The 20,647-nt window shown below is 34.0% G+C and overlaps 1 protein-coding gene across 2 annotated transcripts in view; it reads right to left on the reverse strand.

Annotated features, from left to right (window-relative positions):
- LOC108911939 (TATA-box-binding protein) overlaps window positions 1–19,742 on the reverse strand; it is a 54,651-nt gene extending 34,909 nt beyond the window's left edge. For both annotated transcript variants that reach the window (XM_018717019.2, XM_018717020.2), the window contains exons 1-2: window positions 19,477–19,742; window positions 19,205–19,422 (exon numbers count right to left, since the gene is read on the reverse strand). In XM_018717019.2, coding sequence (XP_018572535.1) covers window positions 19,205–19,422; window positions 19,477–19,522 — 264 coding nt within the window. In that variant the 5' untranslated portion in view covers window positions 19,523–19,742. The remainder of the gene's footprint in view (window positions 1–19,204; window positions 19,423–19,476) is intronic.
- Between the last annotated feature and the right edge of the window lie 905 nt (window positions 19,743–20,647).

Raw genomic sequence — 20,647 nt, forward strand, 5'->3', positions numbered from 1 at the left:
TTATATATATGTACATTATATTATATTCCGGGAGTTATACGTGCAAATCCGAAATCCGGGACCATACAGCTAATTCCCGGTACAATCACAGAAAATCCCGGTCATACCCATGTGGCTAGATGTTCTTTTAATATGTCGTCAAGATCTGCACTAAAATTTATGAATCCACAAAACACATCAGGGTTGTCCGAATTTTCTGTCTCGTCGTGTCCACGAAGTGCTAGTTCGAAAGCCCCGTAAAATTTTATGCAATCTATGATTTTAAATAATACATAACGATTTTTCGTTACCTGTTCATTGTAAATTACTTAAATCTCTCACACTGTATATCCATGCTTTATCCCCACCGAAAAGTAAGCACGGAAAACAAAACAGTGTATTTTTTAAATCACACCCGGACACCCACTCTGCTTTTGTGTATACATTGTTGTTAAATTGTCTTTTATAACTTTTACTTCGGCTTGTTCCACTAACTTCAATATTTAATTGTGGTGTTGGCCCACCTAATTCTTTTATTTTTAGTTTATCCTCATAACGCAGAGAACCAAATAAAGTTTTTTTTTTAAACGAAACGCTATTCATTTTAATAACTATAATATCCGTAGACGCCTAAACGAAAATATTCACACGTGCCGCTCGCAGAAATAAACCACCACATACCACGTACGAAATATTACTGCATTTACTGCAGACTGCAGCGCAGTGGCTGTCACTATTGCAGCCGCAAAAGCCCCTATCTCCGTGTACTGGGTCACGTGCCTGATCAGCCAATAAAAACAAAGGACGCATATAATTGTTCGCTGTCCACACATTGTGTATATGAGGTTGCATATATTAAGGAGCGTAGCTCGCGTCGCAATAAATAATAATATAAGCTCCTAGATTTATTTTAGCGCGAGTACATTTGGATTCTTTAAATATTTTGTTGATATTTAATATGATTAAATACATAAAATTTTATGTGTTCTGCAGCTCCGCAGCTCTTATGGTAAAACCGCCACTGATACCTGTGCTCTACACTAATGCCTATCTAAGTGCCCCATTCACTAATCTTAACCTATGTTTACAAAATAGTACCATAAATACTCCCATAATATTAATCTGTCATCGAGAGGGGCCGAGATTACTGACGACGCTGGTAAAATTCCGTGAACTGCTCACATATATCTTTTTAAAGTAAAAAGAAATGAAATGAATTAAATTTATCATTGCAGTTTATTACTTCTTCCCAGTTTTCATGACTTATTGTGTTAGGGACATCCTATATTAGATATTTATTTTACTAAAGACCTGAAAAAGCTGATGCGCCGACTAGCCCGAGGTGTGATGTTAATATAAACACACACAAAAAAAGTATCGGATCTGGTATTCAGACCCATGTATTTCCATGTAATTTTTTCCGCTGAATCCGAATTTGCCTTCAGATTTGGCCCAATGGGTCTGAGTTTTCGGGAAAATTAAAAAATCAGGTCAAAATTCACAAAAAATGTCATTTACGATCGACGAAAGTTATAAAAAGTTAAATTATTCTACCAGCTCACTAGACGTATGATTTTTCACTTGTTTAATTCCAATTTATCATCATAGTCAGACAAGCTGGTGCAATTTCAAAAACAGAATATAGATAAAAAAACGCCATTTTCATTGCATAATTCGTGTTGTAGAGTTCTGGATCCATCTTTTTATCCACGCACCCAATTATGAATTCATACATCTTTCTATCCAGTCGTTCATGCATGAATACGCATATTTATCCATACACCTGTACCACCTACAAAACCCACACCCATCCACCCATCTATCCATCTACTTTTTGTGCTGAGAGATGAGATAACAGCCTAGAAGATTGAGAATGCAATAAAACTTGTAGAATACTCTATTTTCTAAACAAAAGAATAACAATGATTTGTTGATATTCTATTCTAGTCTAGTGAGCTGGTAGAATAATTTGACTTTTTATAACTTTCGTCGATCGTAAATGACGTTTTTTGTGAATTTTGATGTTTTTTTAATTTTCCCGAAAACTCAGACCCGTTGGGCCAAATCTGAAGGCAAATTCGGATTCAGCGGAAAAAAGTAAATAGAAATACATGGGTCTGAATAGCAGATCCGATACTTTTGTTTTGTGGGGCTGTGTAATGAATGAATGCCTTCTTCCCTGTTTTAGTCGAACCCTAATACGGTTCCTATATTATCACTGGCCTCATTTTATAAAAGACCGTGAAGTGTGTGTATGTGGTTTAAAGACAGTGTTAATAAGAGAAAATAATTGAAGTTCTTGTAATTGTTAGGGCGAGTTATCACTGCGTATCTTAGCATGCTTACTAATTGTTAATTGAGTATTCTGTAATGTTTAAATGAATCGTGTGGAAATTGGTGGCAATGTTTGCTTGACCAGGCCTGCCTATTATTGTTTTGTTGTGAGTTGTTGTGAAAGGCCGTTAGCTACGGTGATACGGTTTAGTTTTGAGGTATGGAGATATCTTAAGGCTTTAGCTGCGGTGATACAGTCCGTTCGTTAGCTGCGGTGACACGGGGGATATCTCAAAGGCTGTTAGCTGCGGTGATACAGTCTGGTTCTGGAATTGGACGCGTCTGGCCATGTGCAGGGTATTCTACAGCTGTTAGCTGCGTGTGATAATGTCCGAACCGTTAGCTGCGGTGATACAGTCTGGCCCCGGTACAGATGTTTTGGCTAGGAACTATCTCAGTGCTATTGTTTTTCAGCCAATGTTGGTTGTGCAGAGGTGGTTTGGTCGGTTTGCATTGTTAGCCTGATGTTTGATAAATAGTTGAATGAATTGGCCACATAAATAAAAGATGTTTTGAGTAGAGTTAGCTGCAGCAATTTGAGAAAAGTATATCTAAACAGTAGTAATTGATTTAAGTTGTTATGCTTAAGGAGAGGGTATGCTTGGGTACTCATGTGTGTTTCTTTTATTTTCGGAAAAAGGTCCTGAGCTTAGAATAAGTGCCAGAGGTCGCTCCTGACGACAGCCAGACCCTGACTTGTGAGCACAGTAAGTATTTGTTTATTTAAAATTAATTATAAGTATCCTTCAATGGTCCACGCCCGGTAACAATGCCCCTAACAATTGTAGACATTAATTTATTAAAATCAACACTATTTCTAACTTTAGGTTTCCGTTTTGGTAGCACTTTACAGAAATGTTTTATTGATAAAAAGGTGGGATAATGGTCTGTCAAATATGTTTGTATAATCATTGAAGTTAACACAATTATTTTATGAAAGTTATGGTCTTCTCTAATAAATATATGATCAATAGCACTCTTTGTCTGTTTGGTTACTATTGTTGGCTTACTGATATATAAAATAAATCCATGTTCTGCCAAGTTGAAATAATTATTTACATACAACAGAAAATGTATCTAAAATGTTTATATTAATATCACCTAAAAATAGTTCAATTTTTAGTTTATTTAAGTTTAAGAAATAATTTTGTAAATTTTCCTCATATATTTGCATATTTGTAGCAGGTGGCCGATATGATGCTGTTAAACCCATTTCTTTAGTATCACTTCCAATAAATTGTAATCTTACTAATTTAGTTTCTCTTAAAGAAAGAGTATTGATATTTTTGATAACTAAAGTATTTTTTACATAAACGATTAGACCGTCATTTTCATTAAATTTTGACTCATTATAAAATTAGGTATGTTAAAGTTGCTCATCTTTTCTATGTTCTGCGTTTCCGATAAAACAATGATATCTATTGTTAGCCCGAGAGGCAAAGGCTAAGTAAAATAAACAAATTCCTCAGTTAGGGCAGATGAGACACAAGGAACCATACATTCACGCCCTTATTAACTAGGTGTCTCAAGTGCTTTATAAACCCGATATATTTCAATGTAAAAGCTTGTATTAATTAAAATTATATTGTAATATTCGCTGATAATTAGTGTGTTTCTAACACTATATTATTTACATGTTTATACTTGAATATCTATACTTTTTTATCCTGTAATTGGAACATTTGTTCTATTGGGCAATAAATGCATTATTATTATAATAATTAGAAAATGACTAAAAATCCCGAACGATCTTGGAAAAGCCGAATAATGGGCATCAGCAATGTTTTTAAAAGTTTACTTGGACCGGATAAATCCATAATCTTAAGTATTTTGATGTGCTGAATACNTATTAATTTTTTATCTAAATAATCTAATTAAGTCATCTCAATTTTTATTTAAGCTTCTTATGTTCAAATGAATTAGATTCACGTCATCCTCTATCTCTCCAATTTCCTCCATCCAAATAGTATTTTACGTTACAAGTCTGGTAGGTGACTTATTACGAGTTGTGTTACGGACGAGGCGACGTAGGAGCCGAGTCCGGAATAAAAACGAGTACTGTAATAACACCTAACGGCCGTGTATCGTATGATATTTTATTTCATACTGTCTTTCTATTTTTAACGAGCAGAAATTTCTATTGTTTCCTTAAAATTATCAAATATTTGTTTGACATCGCTTGATCTGTCATTTTATAATATTGTTTGTGACATGTCTAATATCACGTTGCTAGGCAACATTTACCGGCTCTGATACTGTAATAACTCACTTACCGGCCGCAAATGAATTTACCGGCTCTGATACTGTAATAGCTCACTTACCGGCCGCAAATGAATTCGGGAAATAGCAATATACCGGACAGTATGAAATAAAAAATCTAACATAATTTATTTTTATATTATAAAACAATACAGGATGTGGCGTCTTTAGTACAGAAAAAATAAAATACAGATTCTTAGGAATATATGCAATAAAAAAGCCTTATATAAGAAATTCATATATCCACGTTTTGTCAAGAAAATTGAACTTCAATTTTGTAGCGAAGAAATAAATCTTAGTACGATCCAAAAAATGTCATGCCATTCGATTAACATCAGCGCACGCTTGCCGAACCGACCTTAACAGAGAATCGAGCTTTTGCGCAAATCAGTGTAGCCAAATTAAAATGTATGTATGTATTTTGGCCAGTTTAATACAATCCTCTCATTTTAATTAAAAAGAAAAATAAACATAAAATTCAGTTAGTTATTTCACTGTAAATGATAATGTGCAATCCCAGACAAGAGGTTTGTAGAAACAAAGTACATGGTGTTACAAAAAAGATTATTATTTTAGCAAGTGATAGGTTGGATCACGACAAATAAAAAAAGATGCAAACTTACCGCTATTATAGAAAATGTTGAAAATTATCCCCATTAGCGCGGACGCACGCTTGGCAACGACGCACGCAATTTCGGCAAACATTTTCCCAAATCCCAGGAGTGGCTCGTATTGTGGCAACCACTACAAGAATACGATTCCGTAATTCCTGCTCCGTATTGATTGGTTCACTGTACACTAAGGATTTCATGTGACCCCAAAAATAAAAGTCCATAGGGGTAAGATCTGGTCCTCGAGGTGGCCATCCTATAGAACCAAATTGTCCTATCCATCGCTGAGGAAACTTTCGATCCATGGTTCTAACCCCTTGCGTGCTGTGTGGAGGAGCTCCATCCTGAAGATACCACATACGTGCCCGTATGTGTAGTGGTGCATTCTCCAAAAGTTGAGGCAATTGGTTTTCCAAAAAGTCGGCATACACTGCTCCTGTTAAACGGTCTTCGAAGAAATAAGGACCCACGAGAACATCACCTGCCCAGATGTTTACGGAAAAGCGGTGCTGAAAATGAGTTTCTCGAATACCATGAGGATTTTCATCAGCCCAAATGTACGTGTTATGAAAGTTTACAACTCCATCACGAGTAAATGTTGCTTCATCTGTCGCACACACGATTGCAGGAAAATCTACTTCGCGTGTACATTGCCGCAAGAACCATCTGCAGAAACGCATTCGTTGCGGACAATCCGTTGCTAAAATCTGCTGTACAGGTTGCAGATGATACGGATGTAACATTTGACGGCGTAAAATGCGATGTACAGTACGGGGCGAGGTTCCTATTTGTTCTGTAATGCGACGAACACTGTTTCCGAGTTGTTCTTCAACAGTAGCTAATACGGCGTCCTCGATGGCATGGTTAACCGGCAGGCCACGTCCTTCTGCAGGAAGGTTAACACTACCTGTATCTCGCAATCGTTGAACACAACGTAAAATAGTGTTTGCATGAGGATGGCGACGTTGTGGTCATCGCTCCCGGTATAACCGACTTGCCATGAGGGCATTTTCCCCTGCCGCACCATATACTATCACCATGTCAGCACGTTCGATAGTAGTAAACGTATTATTGTTGTCTTCGTTATCCATTGCCAATTTAGTTAAAACAATAACTTAAAAAATAAAAATTAAGAAATATCTTTAATAAGCACTTAACGTCTAAACAGCAGAAGCGTGATCTTTTTGACACAACTTAGCAGCAATTCGCCCGCAAGTCAAAAGTGTACTAACACTGACTGACACTCCACATGTGCGGTGCGGAGTGCGGACTAGGTCAATGTTTTTTGCGCTATGTTAAACAGGACCGGCATTAACATTTTATCACTTCTTGTAATTTTTTTGAAAATATTTTTGATACTCAAATCTCATGCCTTATGGTAGCATATATTATTTTACTTCATTTATTGTTAAGAGTCTAGGTTTTTAATTTTCTGCATTAAAGACGCCACACCCTGTATATTGTAATAGACTATAAAACGAAAAAATAAAAAAAATATCCACAAATCAAATAAGTACCTAAATTAAGTAGCGACCCGACGCCTCACAAAATTAACTGAATGTTTATAACTTGTTAATAACATTACATATTTTTGTTTCTTGAATCCCAATTACTTGTAATTGTTTGCAATTGCCTTGCTCTGAATTCCCACAGAATTTTGCTGACTGTCTGAATTCCCCATTAAAATTAGAACAACTTTCATGGGACCCACTTTTAGCTAAGTTACAAGTTACAATAAATAAAATCTTAATAAATATCATATAAATACTAGCCCAGTCATTATAGACATGAAAGAGCCTGTTTCGGGAAAAAATTCTATTAGAAGTTTCTCTGCGGAATATTGTTCGGAAACCTGTTATAAATAAAATATCAAAAAATCAACTCGAGGTTAGTTGGGAAACTTTGTTTTAACAGTGGTCAAAGTTATGGAAAAGTGGTTTTTTGACTCACGTAAAAAAGCTATTATTCATAGCGAAAAAAAGTTTATACAAAAAAGGTAGGTATTAAATAAGCCTATAAAATGAAAAAAGTCCGATTAAATTCCGATAATTTGTTTATGCACAAGAGCTCAAAAATGGTCGAAAATTGCCGTTTTTTTCAATTGCTAATAATTAATGCAATTTTCTTCGCAGACACTTGTAATTCAGGATTTTTGAGGCTTTTTACACCCTTAATAAGTGGTAAAAATTTCAGCTCGAAAGCTTCATTTGTTTGGCGTTGGCGGAAGTTGTTATCTAAGAAGATGCTATTTTCAATTCATTTTTCCCAAGCTCACAGGCGTTGTAGGGTTTTGATCATTAGTTGTTTTTGTACCTAAATAGTTGTATTGACATATTGACATTTACTGAGAATTTAGTTTTTCAAATTTAATTTGTTTAAAATTGACTTTGAAAAAATGTTAATATTTATTAAATTGTTAAGACAAGTAATTATTATAAAATAAAATAGTAACCTCTTTACTTTAGTTTTCTTCGAATTTAAAAAAAAAATCGTTGTTCTAAGTTGATTAGAAGCTGAGATATTTTTTTTATTTATTTAATATTTAATTTATTTATTATTAAGAGCTATATTTTCATGTCCTACATTAACATTAAGGTGAATTCAACTATTTAATTTCGAAAAAGAAGATAGCGGCGATGCGTTCTATTACTTGGTCTAGCGAACGAGTGGGGAAGGCGAGACTTAGCATGCGCGCTTAACGTTGTAATAGATATTAACATTTTTTCAGTCATTTTTAAACAAATTAAATTTGAAAAATTAAATTATCAGTAAATGCATATGTCAATACAACTTTATGTACAAAAACAACTAATGATCGAAACCCTACAACGTCTGTGAGCTTGGGAAAAATGAATTGAAAATAGCATCTTCTTAGATAACAAATTCCGCCAACGCCAAGCTAATGAAGTTTTTGGACTGAAATTTTTACCACTTATTAAGGGTGTAAAAAGCCTCAAAAATCCTGAATTACAAGTGTCTGCAATGAAAATTGCATTAATTATTAGCAATTGAAAAAAGCGGACAATTTCGACCATTTTTGAGCTCTTGCGCATAAACAAATTATCGGAATTTAATCGGACTTGTCTTATTTTACAGATTTATTTAATACCTACCTTTTTTGTATAAACCTTTTTTTCTCTATGAATAACAGTTTTTTTACGCCAGTCGAAAAACTACTTTTCCATAATTTTGACCATTGTTTTAACAAAGTTTCCCAACTAGTCTCGAGTTGATTTTTTGATATTTTGTTTATAACACGTTTCTGAACAATATTCCGCAGAGAAACTTCTAATAGTATTTTTTCCCCGAAAAAAAGCTATAATGATTGGCCTATACACACATTTGCAAAAATTAACGTGACAGCACCATGCAATGGGTGGACATGTCATGAGGTTGAAACTAGCAGCTAGTGAGACTGTCACAATACCGCATATAAAATATTGATTATTTAAAATGGGAAATCGTATTATACGTGTGGGGATTCTCCTCACATTGACTTCTTGGTGAGGTTAGAAAATTCGAAGGACCGTGTTTTTTACAATTCTTTATTTACAACCAGCACAATGGTTACATAAAACAGACACATCTAAAAAATTGACAGCTCATTTCTTATTTTTTATAAACATTAATTTTACGTCACTTGTCAGTAAACTTGGAGGGCTTGATGAGAGCAGCGGGGATAGTAACTGGCGACGCGCTATATTGCAACAATACGCTTAAAAATAAGCATAAAATAGTATAGGGGCTAATATTTATGTAAATTATGATTACATTTATAACTTATTTTGTGCAATACATGACATACATTTCTAGAAAATAAAAGTTATACCTCGTTTTCTACCGTGTATTAGTATGTCAAAAAAGTGTAAAATAAAAATAAAATTATAAGGGTACATCCCTTATACAGGGTGTCTCATAATTAGCTGTCAACCCTGAACAGGCCGATTCTATGATCAAAACTAAGTAAAAAAGTTCATATGAACATGGGTCCAGAAATGCTTCCTAAGGGCACAGGGACCTATTGAAGAGGGAGGAATGGAAATCATTTTTTTGCAATATCTCTCAATCGCGTTGTGATAAATGAATGAAATTTGGTATACACAGCTAAATTTTGATGAGCAATTTGATGGACTAATCCATTTATTTCCACAAGGTCCATTGGCGTGGGTACGGGGGGGCCCTCGGTACTTTGCGTGTGTAACTTTTTCATCTTTGACTTTTTAACAAATTGGACAGCAAATTCCGTTTTCCCGAACTGTTTTACGTTAAAAAGGTACTATTGTTTCAAATCGTTATCTTTAACGGTTTCTGAGAAAATCGCTCTTGAATTAATCCCACTTTGGTCAATTTCATAGTAATTTAAACAAAAAATAATAATAATTTAATACGTAATCAGTAATACACATTATTGATATAGAACAATTATGATATGATGATTTGTTTATGGCTTTTGCGATGGTAATGCTGCGCGGCAGAACGCGAGTACGGCAGAAGGTTTCCAAACAGAAGGCTGACATCAAGGAGGACATTCCTCACTGTATTCCGCAATTTAGCTGGTTCCAGTTCTTTCTATCCTTGGCCTCCCTCTATTCTTTTTGACAATCTGTCCATAGTTTTCTTCATCTGATTGCTCTTCAACTTCTAACGTAAGACTCACTTCAATATCTACGAAACGTCGTGCTGATTCGGCTTTATCGTCGAGTAGATATTCTGATAAGAATTCATTTCTTTCACTTGCCTTTCTGTCGGGTTCTTCAAGGAATTTCACATCACGTGTGACTTCTACCTTTTTTTCGTTCGGCAACCACACTCCTCTACTTTCCTCTGAATATCCCAGAAAAATACCTTCTTTCGTTCGCGAATTGAATTTTCTTCGGTTGGGTTCTCTGTTTAAGCAGATCGCTCGGCATCCGAATTCTTTGTATAACTCACATCGGGTTTATTTCCAGTCCACACTTCATAAGGTGTTTTTCCATTTAGACTCTTGGAAGGACAGCGATTTCTGATATAATTTGTAGTATTAACTGCCTCGTCCCAGTAACTTGGAGAAAGTCCCGACTGTACGAGTAAACAACGAGTCATGTCTAACAGAGTATGGTTCTTTCTTTCGGCAATTCCGTTTTGTTCAGAATTATACGGAATCTGTTTGAAAACATTTAATTTTTCATTCATGTAAATTTTCAACCATTGCCAAGAATTCTTTGGTAACTTCAAGTACTTCACTTTTTGTTTTTAGGAAACGAACAACGCACCATTTCAGGCAGTCATCTATGAATTCAACGAAGTATTGTGCCTTGTTCATTGATTCCACATGCATCGGACTGCAAACATCCGAGTGTACCAGCTCCAGCAAGTTACTATCGCGATTAGATTGTTTTGGAAATGGAGTACGCACCATCTTCCCCTGAAGACAATTATGTCTCTGAGACCCACAACCTGTTAGGGCAGAATGAGACGCGGTGTAATTTTATAACTGATGTTAACAGGGTTAACTACCACTTAGTACATAAATTGTAAGTGAGGATAGAGAAAAATAAGATTTAACAGAATCGACCTTCAAAAAAATTCCAAAATTGTTTTTAAAGCTGAAAATATTATTTTCTAAACCTCAGTGAAACGCCTATTTCACGACGGCTATGACCGTCCGTCAGACGCGAGATGCGAATTTCGCATACGGCAACGGTAGTGAAACAGCGCCGCGTTGCCACGTGTATCGATTATCCGCGCATTTGAAGAAACTTTTATTTACAAGATTCGTTTTCAACATCCTTGTAGAGTTTTACACTAATAAATAATAGTAAACACAAATAATTACTTACTAAACGTAAGTACGTGAACAAAAACACAAACACCGAGAAAGCGATAAATTATTTGAACTCAACAGTTATTTGTTCTGTGAAAATAGAGTCGTAAAGTCACCTATTGAAAATTTGAAACAATCCCATCTCTAGGCAAGTAGCGTAAGGTGCACTTCAGACATCTCGTTTTTAAATTTCTTTTGTTGTTCGGGAATTAAATAGTGATAGTAATAAAAATAAAAACAAAAATTGTCGATGTTCGCATAAAATAAATGGTACCTATTATTTTAAGCTGTAAGTCCCCGAGGTATTTACAGTTTTCTCTAACAATTCAGCAGTACGTATCCAGGCCACTAGATCAACTTGTGTCTCGAGATTTTCAGGTTATGTTTACGTACACTACAGTTATCAAGGCACTGTAATGTATGCAATTACACATATCTTTTCCAGTGTCCCAGTAAATAAATTCAAGATCAATTAAAATGTACGTGAAGAACATGCGATGTGAACAAATCTAAAGGGCCAGTTGTTTACGATGTTTTTGGAGAGTCGAATGCAAATTCAACGCCGCTACGGATATCGGACATCAAATTAAAGACGCGGATACTGGTGCATTACGATTTTTCGATTATTATTCCTGTCGTTAAATTCCGATTGACTTCAGTGGACATTTTAATTAATTGTGCGTGGTGGTGTTTTATTGTTACGGTGTAATCCTAACGGATCTGCAAAAATGTTGTTTTGATAGTATGCAACAACGGAACTAAGAGCAAATGTAAAATTCTGCAACGATCTATCAAGTAGGTATTAATAAAAAAAGTTTATATCTGTCCTTCCTACAATGGCAAAATGTCAACGCCGCTAAATATTGCTGAACAGCTGAGTGAAATTATGTCGGTTGACGGTTCATAACCGCCGATCTCTATATCAAACAAGAATTGTGAGGGTACACATTTTAGCTATTGCAAAAAAAAAGTTTATATCGTGTGCAGACCATCTGTTTATAAATAAGTAGCTGTAGCGTTTGTACCACGAATTGAAAGCACTCATTCAAGCAGAAAATTCTGGAATGTTTTTAGGTGTCCTTTATGATATTGTAAAGATGGCCAATTAAGGGACTGTATAATTAAGTGATGGTTAAGAGCAATATACAGAACTATATAAACATTTTTACTTGTACGTTATAAAATACAAAAGTTTGTGTTGAGCTGTCTAACAAAGGACGGTTCCCCGGTTGAGGGGAGGAGCAGAGGGCAGAGTTGCCACATGTACAATGTAGTATAAAATAACAGGAAGTCTATACATGCCCCCGACCTTGAAAGGGCTGTCTTTCAAAAGCCTTATAAAAGTCTAAAACTAAACATTAATAGGTAAATACAAAATACAAACATTGCTTAAAAATGATCATAATAATTTATAGGTAATGAGTATATTTTCACGAATTACATTACATACACATTTTGCGTATTAATGGTCGCCACTCGCGGCGCATTATCACTACCGTAGTGTAAACATGTCACTCGGCCTAACTTCCAGTTCATTGGAGGCATGTTGTCTTCCTTTAGAAGAACTAGAGCACCTTCCTTTAATTCGACTTTTGTTTGTTTCCACTTGCAATGTTGCTGAAGATCAGAAACATACTCCTTACTCTATCATTCCCATATGTGTTTAAGAAGTTTGTAAACACTTAAAACGGTTGACAGGTGCTTGCCTCACATCAACATCAGGGATGCAACTGGCTTCACGTCCAAGTAGAAAATGAAGGGTGTTAAAGGAGAGAGGTCAAGTGGACTAGAAGACAAAGGTGTCAGGGGACGTGAATTTAATATATCTACGCAATTTTAATATAATCAATTTTAGCCTTAGTTTAGTTTAGCCCTATTGCATTCAAAATAACCCGCTGTTCTGTTCGGTTTTGTTATTATTTTTTGTTTAAATAGCGCAATACTGACTTGCAACTAACACAGCTACATGGAGACAGAGAGTGAAGTTCGAGTCGTCCGTTGTTAACGCTTCAACGCTGTTTTACGAGTGCTGCTATATAATAGAAGATACTTTTCCCTTAATTAAATTTAAGTGTGCCGCAATTTTGTTTTGCCCTGTTCCCATTGCCGGACTGAAGACTGAGGGCCGTCTGCTACAGAGAAGACCCAGGAAAATCTGAGGATAGTCGCAAGCCCCGTTCAAAATTTACCTTAAAGATAATAATTACGTGTCCAGTTCCACTCAGATGGAGTCATCAAAAACTAATTATAAAACACAATATTTTTCATTGGTCCTTCGAGCCGCGATTACGTAATATTTCTGTTGGTTATTTTGAATGTGAATTAGTAATTTTTTCAAAATTTTTAAAATATTTAATTTCTAAACTCGCCGCCATATAAATTTGAATTTGCCGTTATATTTTCCACGTGCTTTGTGGGAAATTTGATTTGCGCACGCTTCTTAAATTTGAGTCGCCGCAGTATCATTTGAAAATTTGTTATCAGTTACAGGTCAGTAACACCGCTTTGACATTCTTTGTTTACATTATTAAGAGTTGCTTCAATTTTGGCTATTTTTTGATTTGTTATCGCTGTCCTATTTAACATACTTATTTACACTTTTCATCATATACCTGTTGCTAACTCCGTATTGATATAATTGATTCACATTAATAAAAATTGCTTAAATCCTCGCTATTTTTTATTTACACTCGCTGTATTTCCGCCAGATACTCGCCTATTTCTCGGGTTTTTCGTCTTTATAATGGCTGAAAAGGTTAAGAAACTCAAAGCTTTGCGTCAAATTGAAATTTATAAAATTGAAAATATGTGCCAGACCGTAGAAGAGGCCTGTTCTGATATTAACGCACGGGATTTATTTAAAGCTATGTATTCTTCTGTAGAAGATATTAAATCGGAATTTAATAAACACCATGTAACTTTAATTAACATAATTTTTAATGACGAGGATGAATTTAAAGATACATTGGCAATAATGTATGAATTTGATATAACTTTTTTCCGAATTAAATCCATTTTTAACGTGTTGTTCAGTGTAGATGCATCCCCAGCAAATCTCGCTGAAACTTCAAGTAATATCAGTTTACCTAAACTTGATTTACTTAAATTTAAGGACGATATTAAATCCTTTCCTGCCTTTATCGATATGTTTAATTAGATAATACATAAAAATCCTAAATTCACTCCCACAGAAAAATTTAGTTATTTGATATCGTCAATGGAAGGTCTCCCACTGAAGATTGTTAAATGTCTGCCTATGAGAACTTCTAATTATGAAATTACTTATAACAGCCTTGTTAAGTGCTATCAAAACAAACGGTTGGTTGCTCAAGGACATTGGTCTGCTATAGAGGAAGCTCCGGTACTGCGCTCGGAAAATCCATTTGATTTTATTGATTTATTGGACATATTTTCCGAAAATATAGAACCTCTTCGAGAACTTCAACATCCGGTAGACCAGTGGGACTTTATCTTGGCACATATGTTGTTAAATAAAATACCTCAAGAAACTGCTACTCGTTTTGGATTTTTTTCACAGCAATACTTCTGATACAATGCCTAATTATAAACAAATTTTTCAATTTTTAGACAATCATTGTAATGCCTTAATTACTATAAAACGTTCTATAAACAAAAGGGTAAATCAAAAGAATTTACTCGACGTGTACCGCCATCCTCACGCTATATAACTAATTCTAAATCATTTTTAAGTACTACAAACTCATCGAAAAATTGTTTACTGTGTAATAATAATCATATTATTTACAAATGTCCAGACTTTAATTCCAAAACCCCTCAAGACCGCTTTCAGATTGTAAAACAACATAACCTATGTGTTAACTGTTTAAGTAATGTTCATAAAACTATTGATTGTCAGTCTAGTTCATCGTGTAGAACTTGTAAGAAGAGGCATCACTCTTTGTTACATTTTTATCCCTCTGTTGATCCAAGTAACATACAGAATTTATCTTCAACTGGTCAAGCTACCGTGAATAATTCGTGCTCGGATAATACCACGCAAGCTTTAATTAGTTTTTCTCAATTTCCTTCAGATGTGTTACTTGAAATTTGTGAAAATCGTGGCAATTTTCAAACTGTCTGCGCTATTATTGACACTAGATCGCAAACAAGTTTTATAACAGAAAAATGTGTTAATCGCTTAAGTTTACCAAAAATTAAAATTTCATCTGCCATCCAAGGTATAGGTGAAGTTGGAATAAATTCGCAATTAGGCCCTGCTTCACTATCCGTTCGCTCTATAAATGAAAATACTTTTAACATACCTGTTAATGCAATAATTTTATTTTGCATTTGTTCTGATCTCCCTCCAGCTGATATAGCAAAGGAGAATTGGAATCACATAAAAAATTTAAAGCTAGCTGATCCCGAATTTTATAGACCGCGACCCATCGACTTACTGATCCGTTTCCATTAATTATACGAAATGGAACGGTTTTCGGTAACAATAATGAACCGGTTGCAATCAATACGATTTTCGGTTTTATTCTGATGAATTTAAACCGAGGGGCGATCCGCTGATGTAATCTTCGTACGTTTTCCCTGGAATCTTTATGTAATCTACGTAATTTTATCTGTAATCTATGTAATCTATCTGTAATCTACGTAATCTTATCTGTAATCCTCGCTGTAATCTATGTAATCAGCTAATGAATTTCGTCGATGTAGTCGTTGTACAACGCCCCCCCCCCTACCTCATTTTCCAAAGAATGCCACAGAAACCTCGACAGAAACGTATATGGTGCGATTGGTGTGTTCCGAAGGGCAATCCGCCAAGGAAAAACAGACGAAGATTACAAAATTTCTGAAATCTCTTGTAATGTATCTGCAGATTTCAATATCAGTTCAAAAAATATTACAAATTTCATATAAATTTCAATTCAATTTCAATGATTACTTAAGATTTCAATAGGATTATTAGAAATTAAAAGAATATTTCAAAATTTCTTAATAAGGTTTCAAGGAATACGGGAAGATTACAATAAGTTTTGAATGTCCATTTGAACAAAAATAATTGAATTAACTTTAAATGTCATTAATTTCATTCATTAACAGTAGTACTTTGATTAAGAATTTCCAGTATCAGGCATTTTTTGGGCAAAAATTGTAACATTCTGATTAAGTTTTTTGTTCGAATGAACGTTAAAAACATTTTGTCATGACAAAAATGATAATGCTATTTTGAAAGTAGGTAAGTATTTTCCCAAAAACTAATAAATAAAAAATATATTAAGCTTTTATTAATACTTGCATTTAATACTTTACTTGTATACAGTGTGTTTAAAAAAGACGCGGCAATATTTAAGGGAGTGATTGCTCAGGTCAGTTTATAAAAAAAGTCCTATAAACATAGGTCCGCAAACGCTTCGTTACCGATCTACAGAATGTGAAATTTCATTAAAAAACAGTAAAAATTAAATTTCTCTAAAACGCAGCCCCTTATTATTACCTACTACAAACAACAGTATGTACCACATTTCAAAAATCAATCAAATTTGATAATTTGAATTTCTTTGTTCAATAATTTAAATTTCTCAATTAAAACAACATTGGGTTTAGGTGCGCAATAAAATGTTTTTTATTTTTTTACTCAATAACGGTGTGACGTACGGTGCGTATAATCTGAGGAAAGCTTTCTTCTTCATAATTGAACAAGGAATTAAAAAATTATATTTTTAGAAAAACCAGCGGGGTCCTATTTTTTTCATTAAAAATAGCTAGTCACTGGTAAGACTAAAAAATCGTTTTGTATTGCAAAGTACGCGTCTGCCATAGCTATTGACAGGCCTAAAATTTCATTATAATATCAAGAGGTTTTGGAGAAATTTAATTTTTACTGTTTTTTTAATGAAATTTCAACATTCTGTAGATCGGTAACGAAGCGTTTGCGGACGTATGTTTATAGGAACTTTTTTTTATAAAATGATCTGGGCAATCGCCCCCTTAAATATTGCCGCGTCTTTTTTAAATACACTGTATACAGGTAAAGTATTAAATACAAGTGTTAATAAAAGCTTAAAATATTTCTTATTATTTATTTTTTGGGAAAATGTTTATTTTATGTTACTTCTATTTTTTTATTTTTATTAGTTTATTGGATTATTATATTTTTATCTTTCAATAAAAATATATACTTACCTACTTTCAAAATGGCGTTATCATTTTTGTCATGACAAAAAGTTTTTAACGTTCATTCGAACAAAAACTTAATCAGAATGTTACAATTTTTGCGTAAAAATGATACTGGAAATTCTTAATCAAAGCACTACTGTTAATGAATGAAATGAATGACAGTTGAAGTTAATTCAATTATTTTTGTTCAAATGGACATTCAAAACTTATTGTAATCTTCCCGTATTCCTTGAAATATTATTAAGAAATTTTGAAATCTTCTTTTAATTTCGAATAATCCTATTGAAATCTTAAATAATCATTGAAATCTACTAAAATAACTCTGAAATCTCCTGAAATGTTTTGTAATCGGTTGAAAGATATTGTAATCTTGATTATTTATATGAAATTTGTAATTTTTTTTTAATCGATATTGAAATCTGCAGATACATTACAAGAGATTTCAGAAATTTTGTAATCTTCGTACGTTTTTTCCTTAGCGGATCGCCCCTCGATTTAAACTACATTTGAATGTTTATCGCATCTTGCTTATACAAAAATAAAAATGGGACTAGGGGAACCTATAAGCAACTTAGAACCACCCCCTTATTGTCTATCTCTCCGCCTAACTGGTGGTAAAAAATTATTATTTAAAAATGTTGAAAAGAATTTTCAACTTAATGCCGAAAAAAATTCTACCCCATCTAAACGTTAGTGAGTTAGTTTCTTTGGTTGCCCATCTAGGTAGATGTAAAATATTATTATTTAAATATTTAGAGTAGAATTTTTAGCTTTATGCTGGAAAAAAATTCTACTCCATTCAAACATTTGTGTTCACAAAACATCTACAAATACGTCGGTGAGAGGGAACTATAAGCAACTCAGAACCAACTTTGATTTTCTTTGGTTGCCCGTCTAGGGGGTTGTAAAATATTTTTATTTAAATATTTAGAGCAGAATTTTCAAATTGTTGTCGGGAAAAAAAATTCTACCCCTACTAAACATTCGTGTTCACAAAAATTTCGAAATGCGACAACGAGAGGACCTATAAGCAACTCAGAACCACCCTCGATTTTTTTTGGTTGCCCGTCTCTAGGAGATTGTAAAATATTATTATTTAAATATCTAGAGCAGAACCTCAACTTTATGCCGGAAAAAAAATGTACCCCATCTAAATGTTGTGTGTTCACAAAAATTAGGAAATACTTCGGTGGGAGGGATCTACAAGCAACTTAGAACCACCCTCGCTTTTCTTTGGTTGCCCGTCTAAGGGGTTATAAAATATTATTATTTAAATATTTAAGAGCAGAATTTTCAACATTATGCTGGAAAAAAATTTGTCAACACGAACGTTGATGGGGTAGAAAATTTAGTTTCCGGGATAAAGTTGAAAATTCTGCTCTAAAAATATTTAAATAATTATATTTTACAGCCCCGTAGAGAGGCAACCAAAGAAAAACGAGGGTGGTTCCGAGTTGCTTATAAATCCACTCCCCTCCCCCTCCCCTGACGTATTTCAATTTCAAAATTTTTGTGAACACGAACTTATACCTTTTCTTTTCTAAAGAATTATGTCAACATTATTATTGCACAATATAAGTTGTAAATGTAGTACCAGTTCTTAATTTGCATAAATATTTGTCCCTATACTATTTTACGATTATTTTTATGAGTATAATACGATTTTTCCAGTTTTAAATAATCAATATTTTATAAACCGGTATTGCTAATGAGTCTGGCTGCTAGTCTCAGTCTCATGACATGTCCCTACACAATTTCTATATCGTATACTAATCCAGTTACCGCTTTATATGGTTTGTGCAAAAAGTTCGATTTGAAGTTTGTTAAGTATAGAAATGAGAATGTTGCACAGTTTCGACATTTCTAGATAATTAGAATTAGCATATCTGTATTGGAAATAAATAGTATAAATTTTAAAATGTTGTAGGAATTAATATTACATGATTCAATACCACTTTGCTTAATTAAATTTGTTTCGATCTGTATAATGTAATTAATGTATGTGCCAGTAACAAGTAAGGAAATATTTGGGAGGAAATTAAAATTCCTAGTAGATGTATGTACTTACTGGGGTTTGAGTTGTCATATTACCCATTGGTAAAGCAAAACCTGTTACATATTTAGTTTGAGGCATTGTCATAGCTTGACCCATGCCAAGTCCCAATGTTGGAGTTAAGCCTCCCATTGGAGCCAATGGAGGTACTGTTGATGTAGAGGCTTGTTGCTGCTGCTGTAAAGCATTTGGTAATATCATTTGGTCCTCTTCTGGTTGATGTAGAGGCGTCCCTAAAAATAAATTGATATTTCTACCTATTATGAATATATGCTTGCAAATATTACCTATACTAGGTATACTGAAACCAGGACTTGGTAGCATCTGATCCATTTTTGAAAACGAGAGATATGGTATCAATACAACTTAACCAAACTTATGGAGTAAGTATTTATTTATAAAAAGATTTTGTATATCACTTCAATAAATTATTCAAGCGGATTAATAGATGCAACTTAGAATCCGAATAACATAACTTTTTTGGTACCTCACCATTTTAAACGTTTTATAATTACACCACAAAACAGAAAAAAGAAGGTACAGCGTTCCGAGCAGGTCTCTTTTTTTCGTACTAGATGTCGTTGTAAATTAGTAATAAATTTCAACTTTTCGTAATAGATTTCGTGATACCAGAAAAAAGGGTTATCTTTTTGCAGTATATATAATAAAGTATAAAACATTGTATACTCTCTAGCAAACGGTCAGTTAAACATTGAAACAGTGAAAATTGAATACATTTTAATTACAGTGCCTAGGTACTGTAATTTTAATATACTTTANTTGCAGTATATATAATAAAGTATAAAACATTGTATACTCTCTAGCAAACGGTCAGTTAAACATTGAAACAGTGAAAATTGAATACATTTTAATTACAGTGCCTAGGTACTGTAATTTTAATATACTTTAATGGCTCCATCTATCATTAAAAGGCAAGAATTCTTATTACAATAAGGAATTATTCGCGACCGTCATCATGACCATAGTCTGCTAAATCGCGTCGCCTGCGTAATACTTGTCTGTCGACATAGCCGATTTTCAAAATAGAATTCTGTAATGTCCTGTAGTGTGGTGGCTCCAGTGTCACTATTTGGAAACACAAATGTTAGAGCATAAATGTCAAAACCACATTAAAACTAAACGTGAAATACCGATAAACAACAATGCAAGTAAAGAATGACGTGAAACACAAAGAAATGCAATGAATCAAACTACGCACAACACGTTAAATGCAAAATGTCGTAATTTATAAGAAACGTCAAATTATTGATCAGCTGATCAATCAATTGAGAAGACGTAATTCCATATAGGTATGGTAATTTGTCCTGTAGTGTGCTGCCGCGGGTGGAGAACCCGTGAAACAGGGCAATTCGACAGCCCGGGTACCAAGGATATTTATAATACATGTACATGTATTATAAGTATCATTGCTTTATGACTATACAAGTCCAACCATAA

Source organism: Anoplophora glabripennis, unplaced genomic scaffold, assembly GCF_000390285.2.
Source record: "Anoplophora glabripennis isolate ALB-LARVAE unplaced genomic scaffold, Agla_2.0 scaffold944, whole genome shotgun sequence".
In the NCBI taxonomy this organism is placed as follows: Eukaryota; Metazoa; Arthropoda; class Insecta; order Coleoptera; family Cerambycidae; genus Anoplophora; species Anoplophora glabripennis.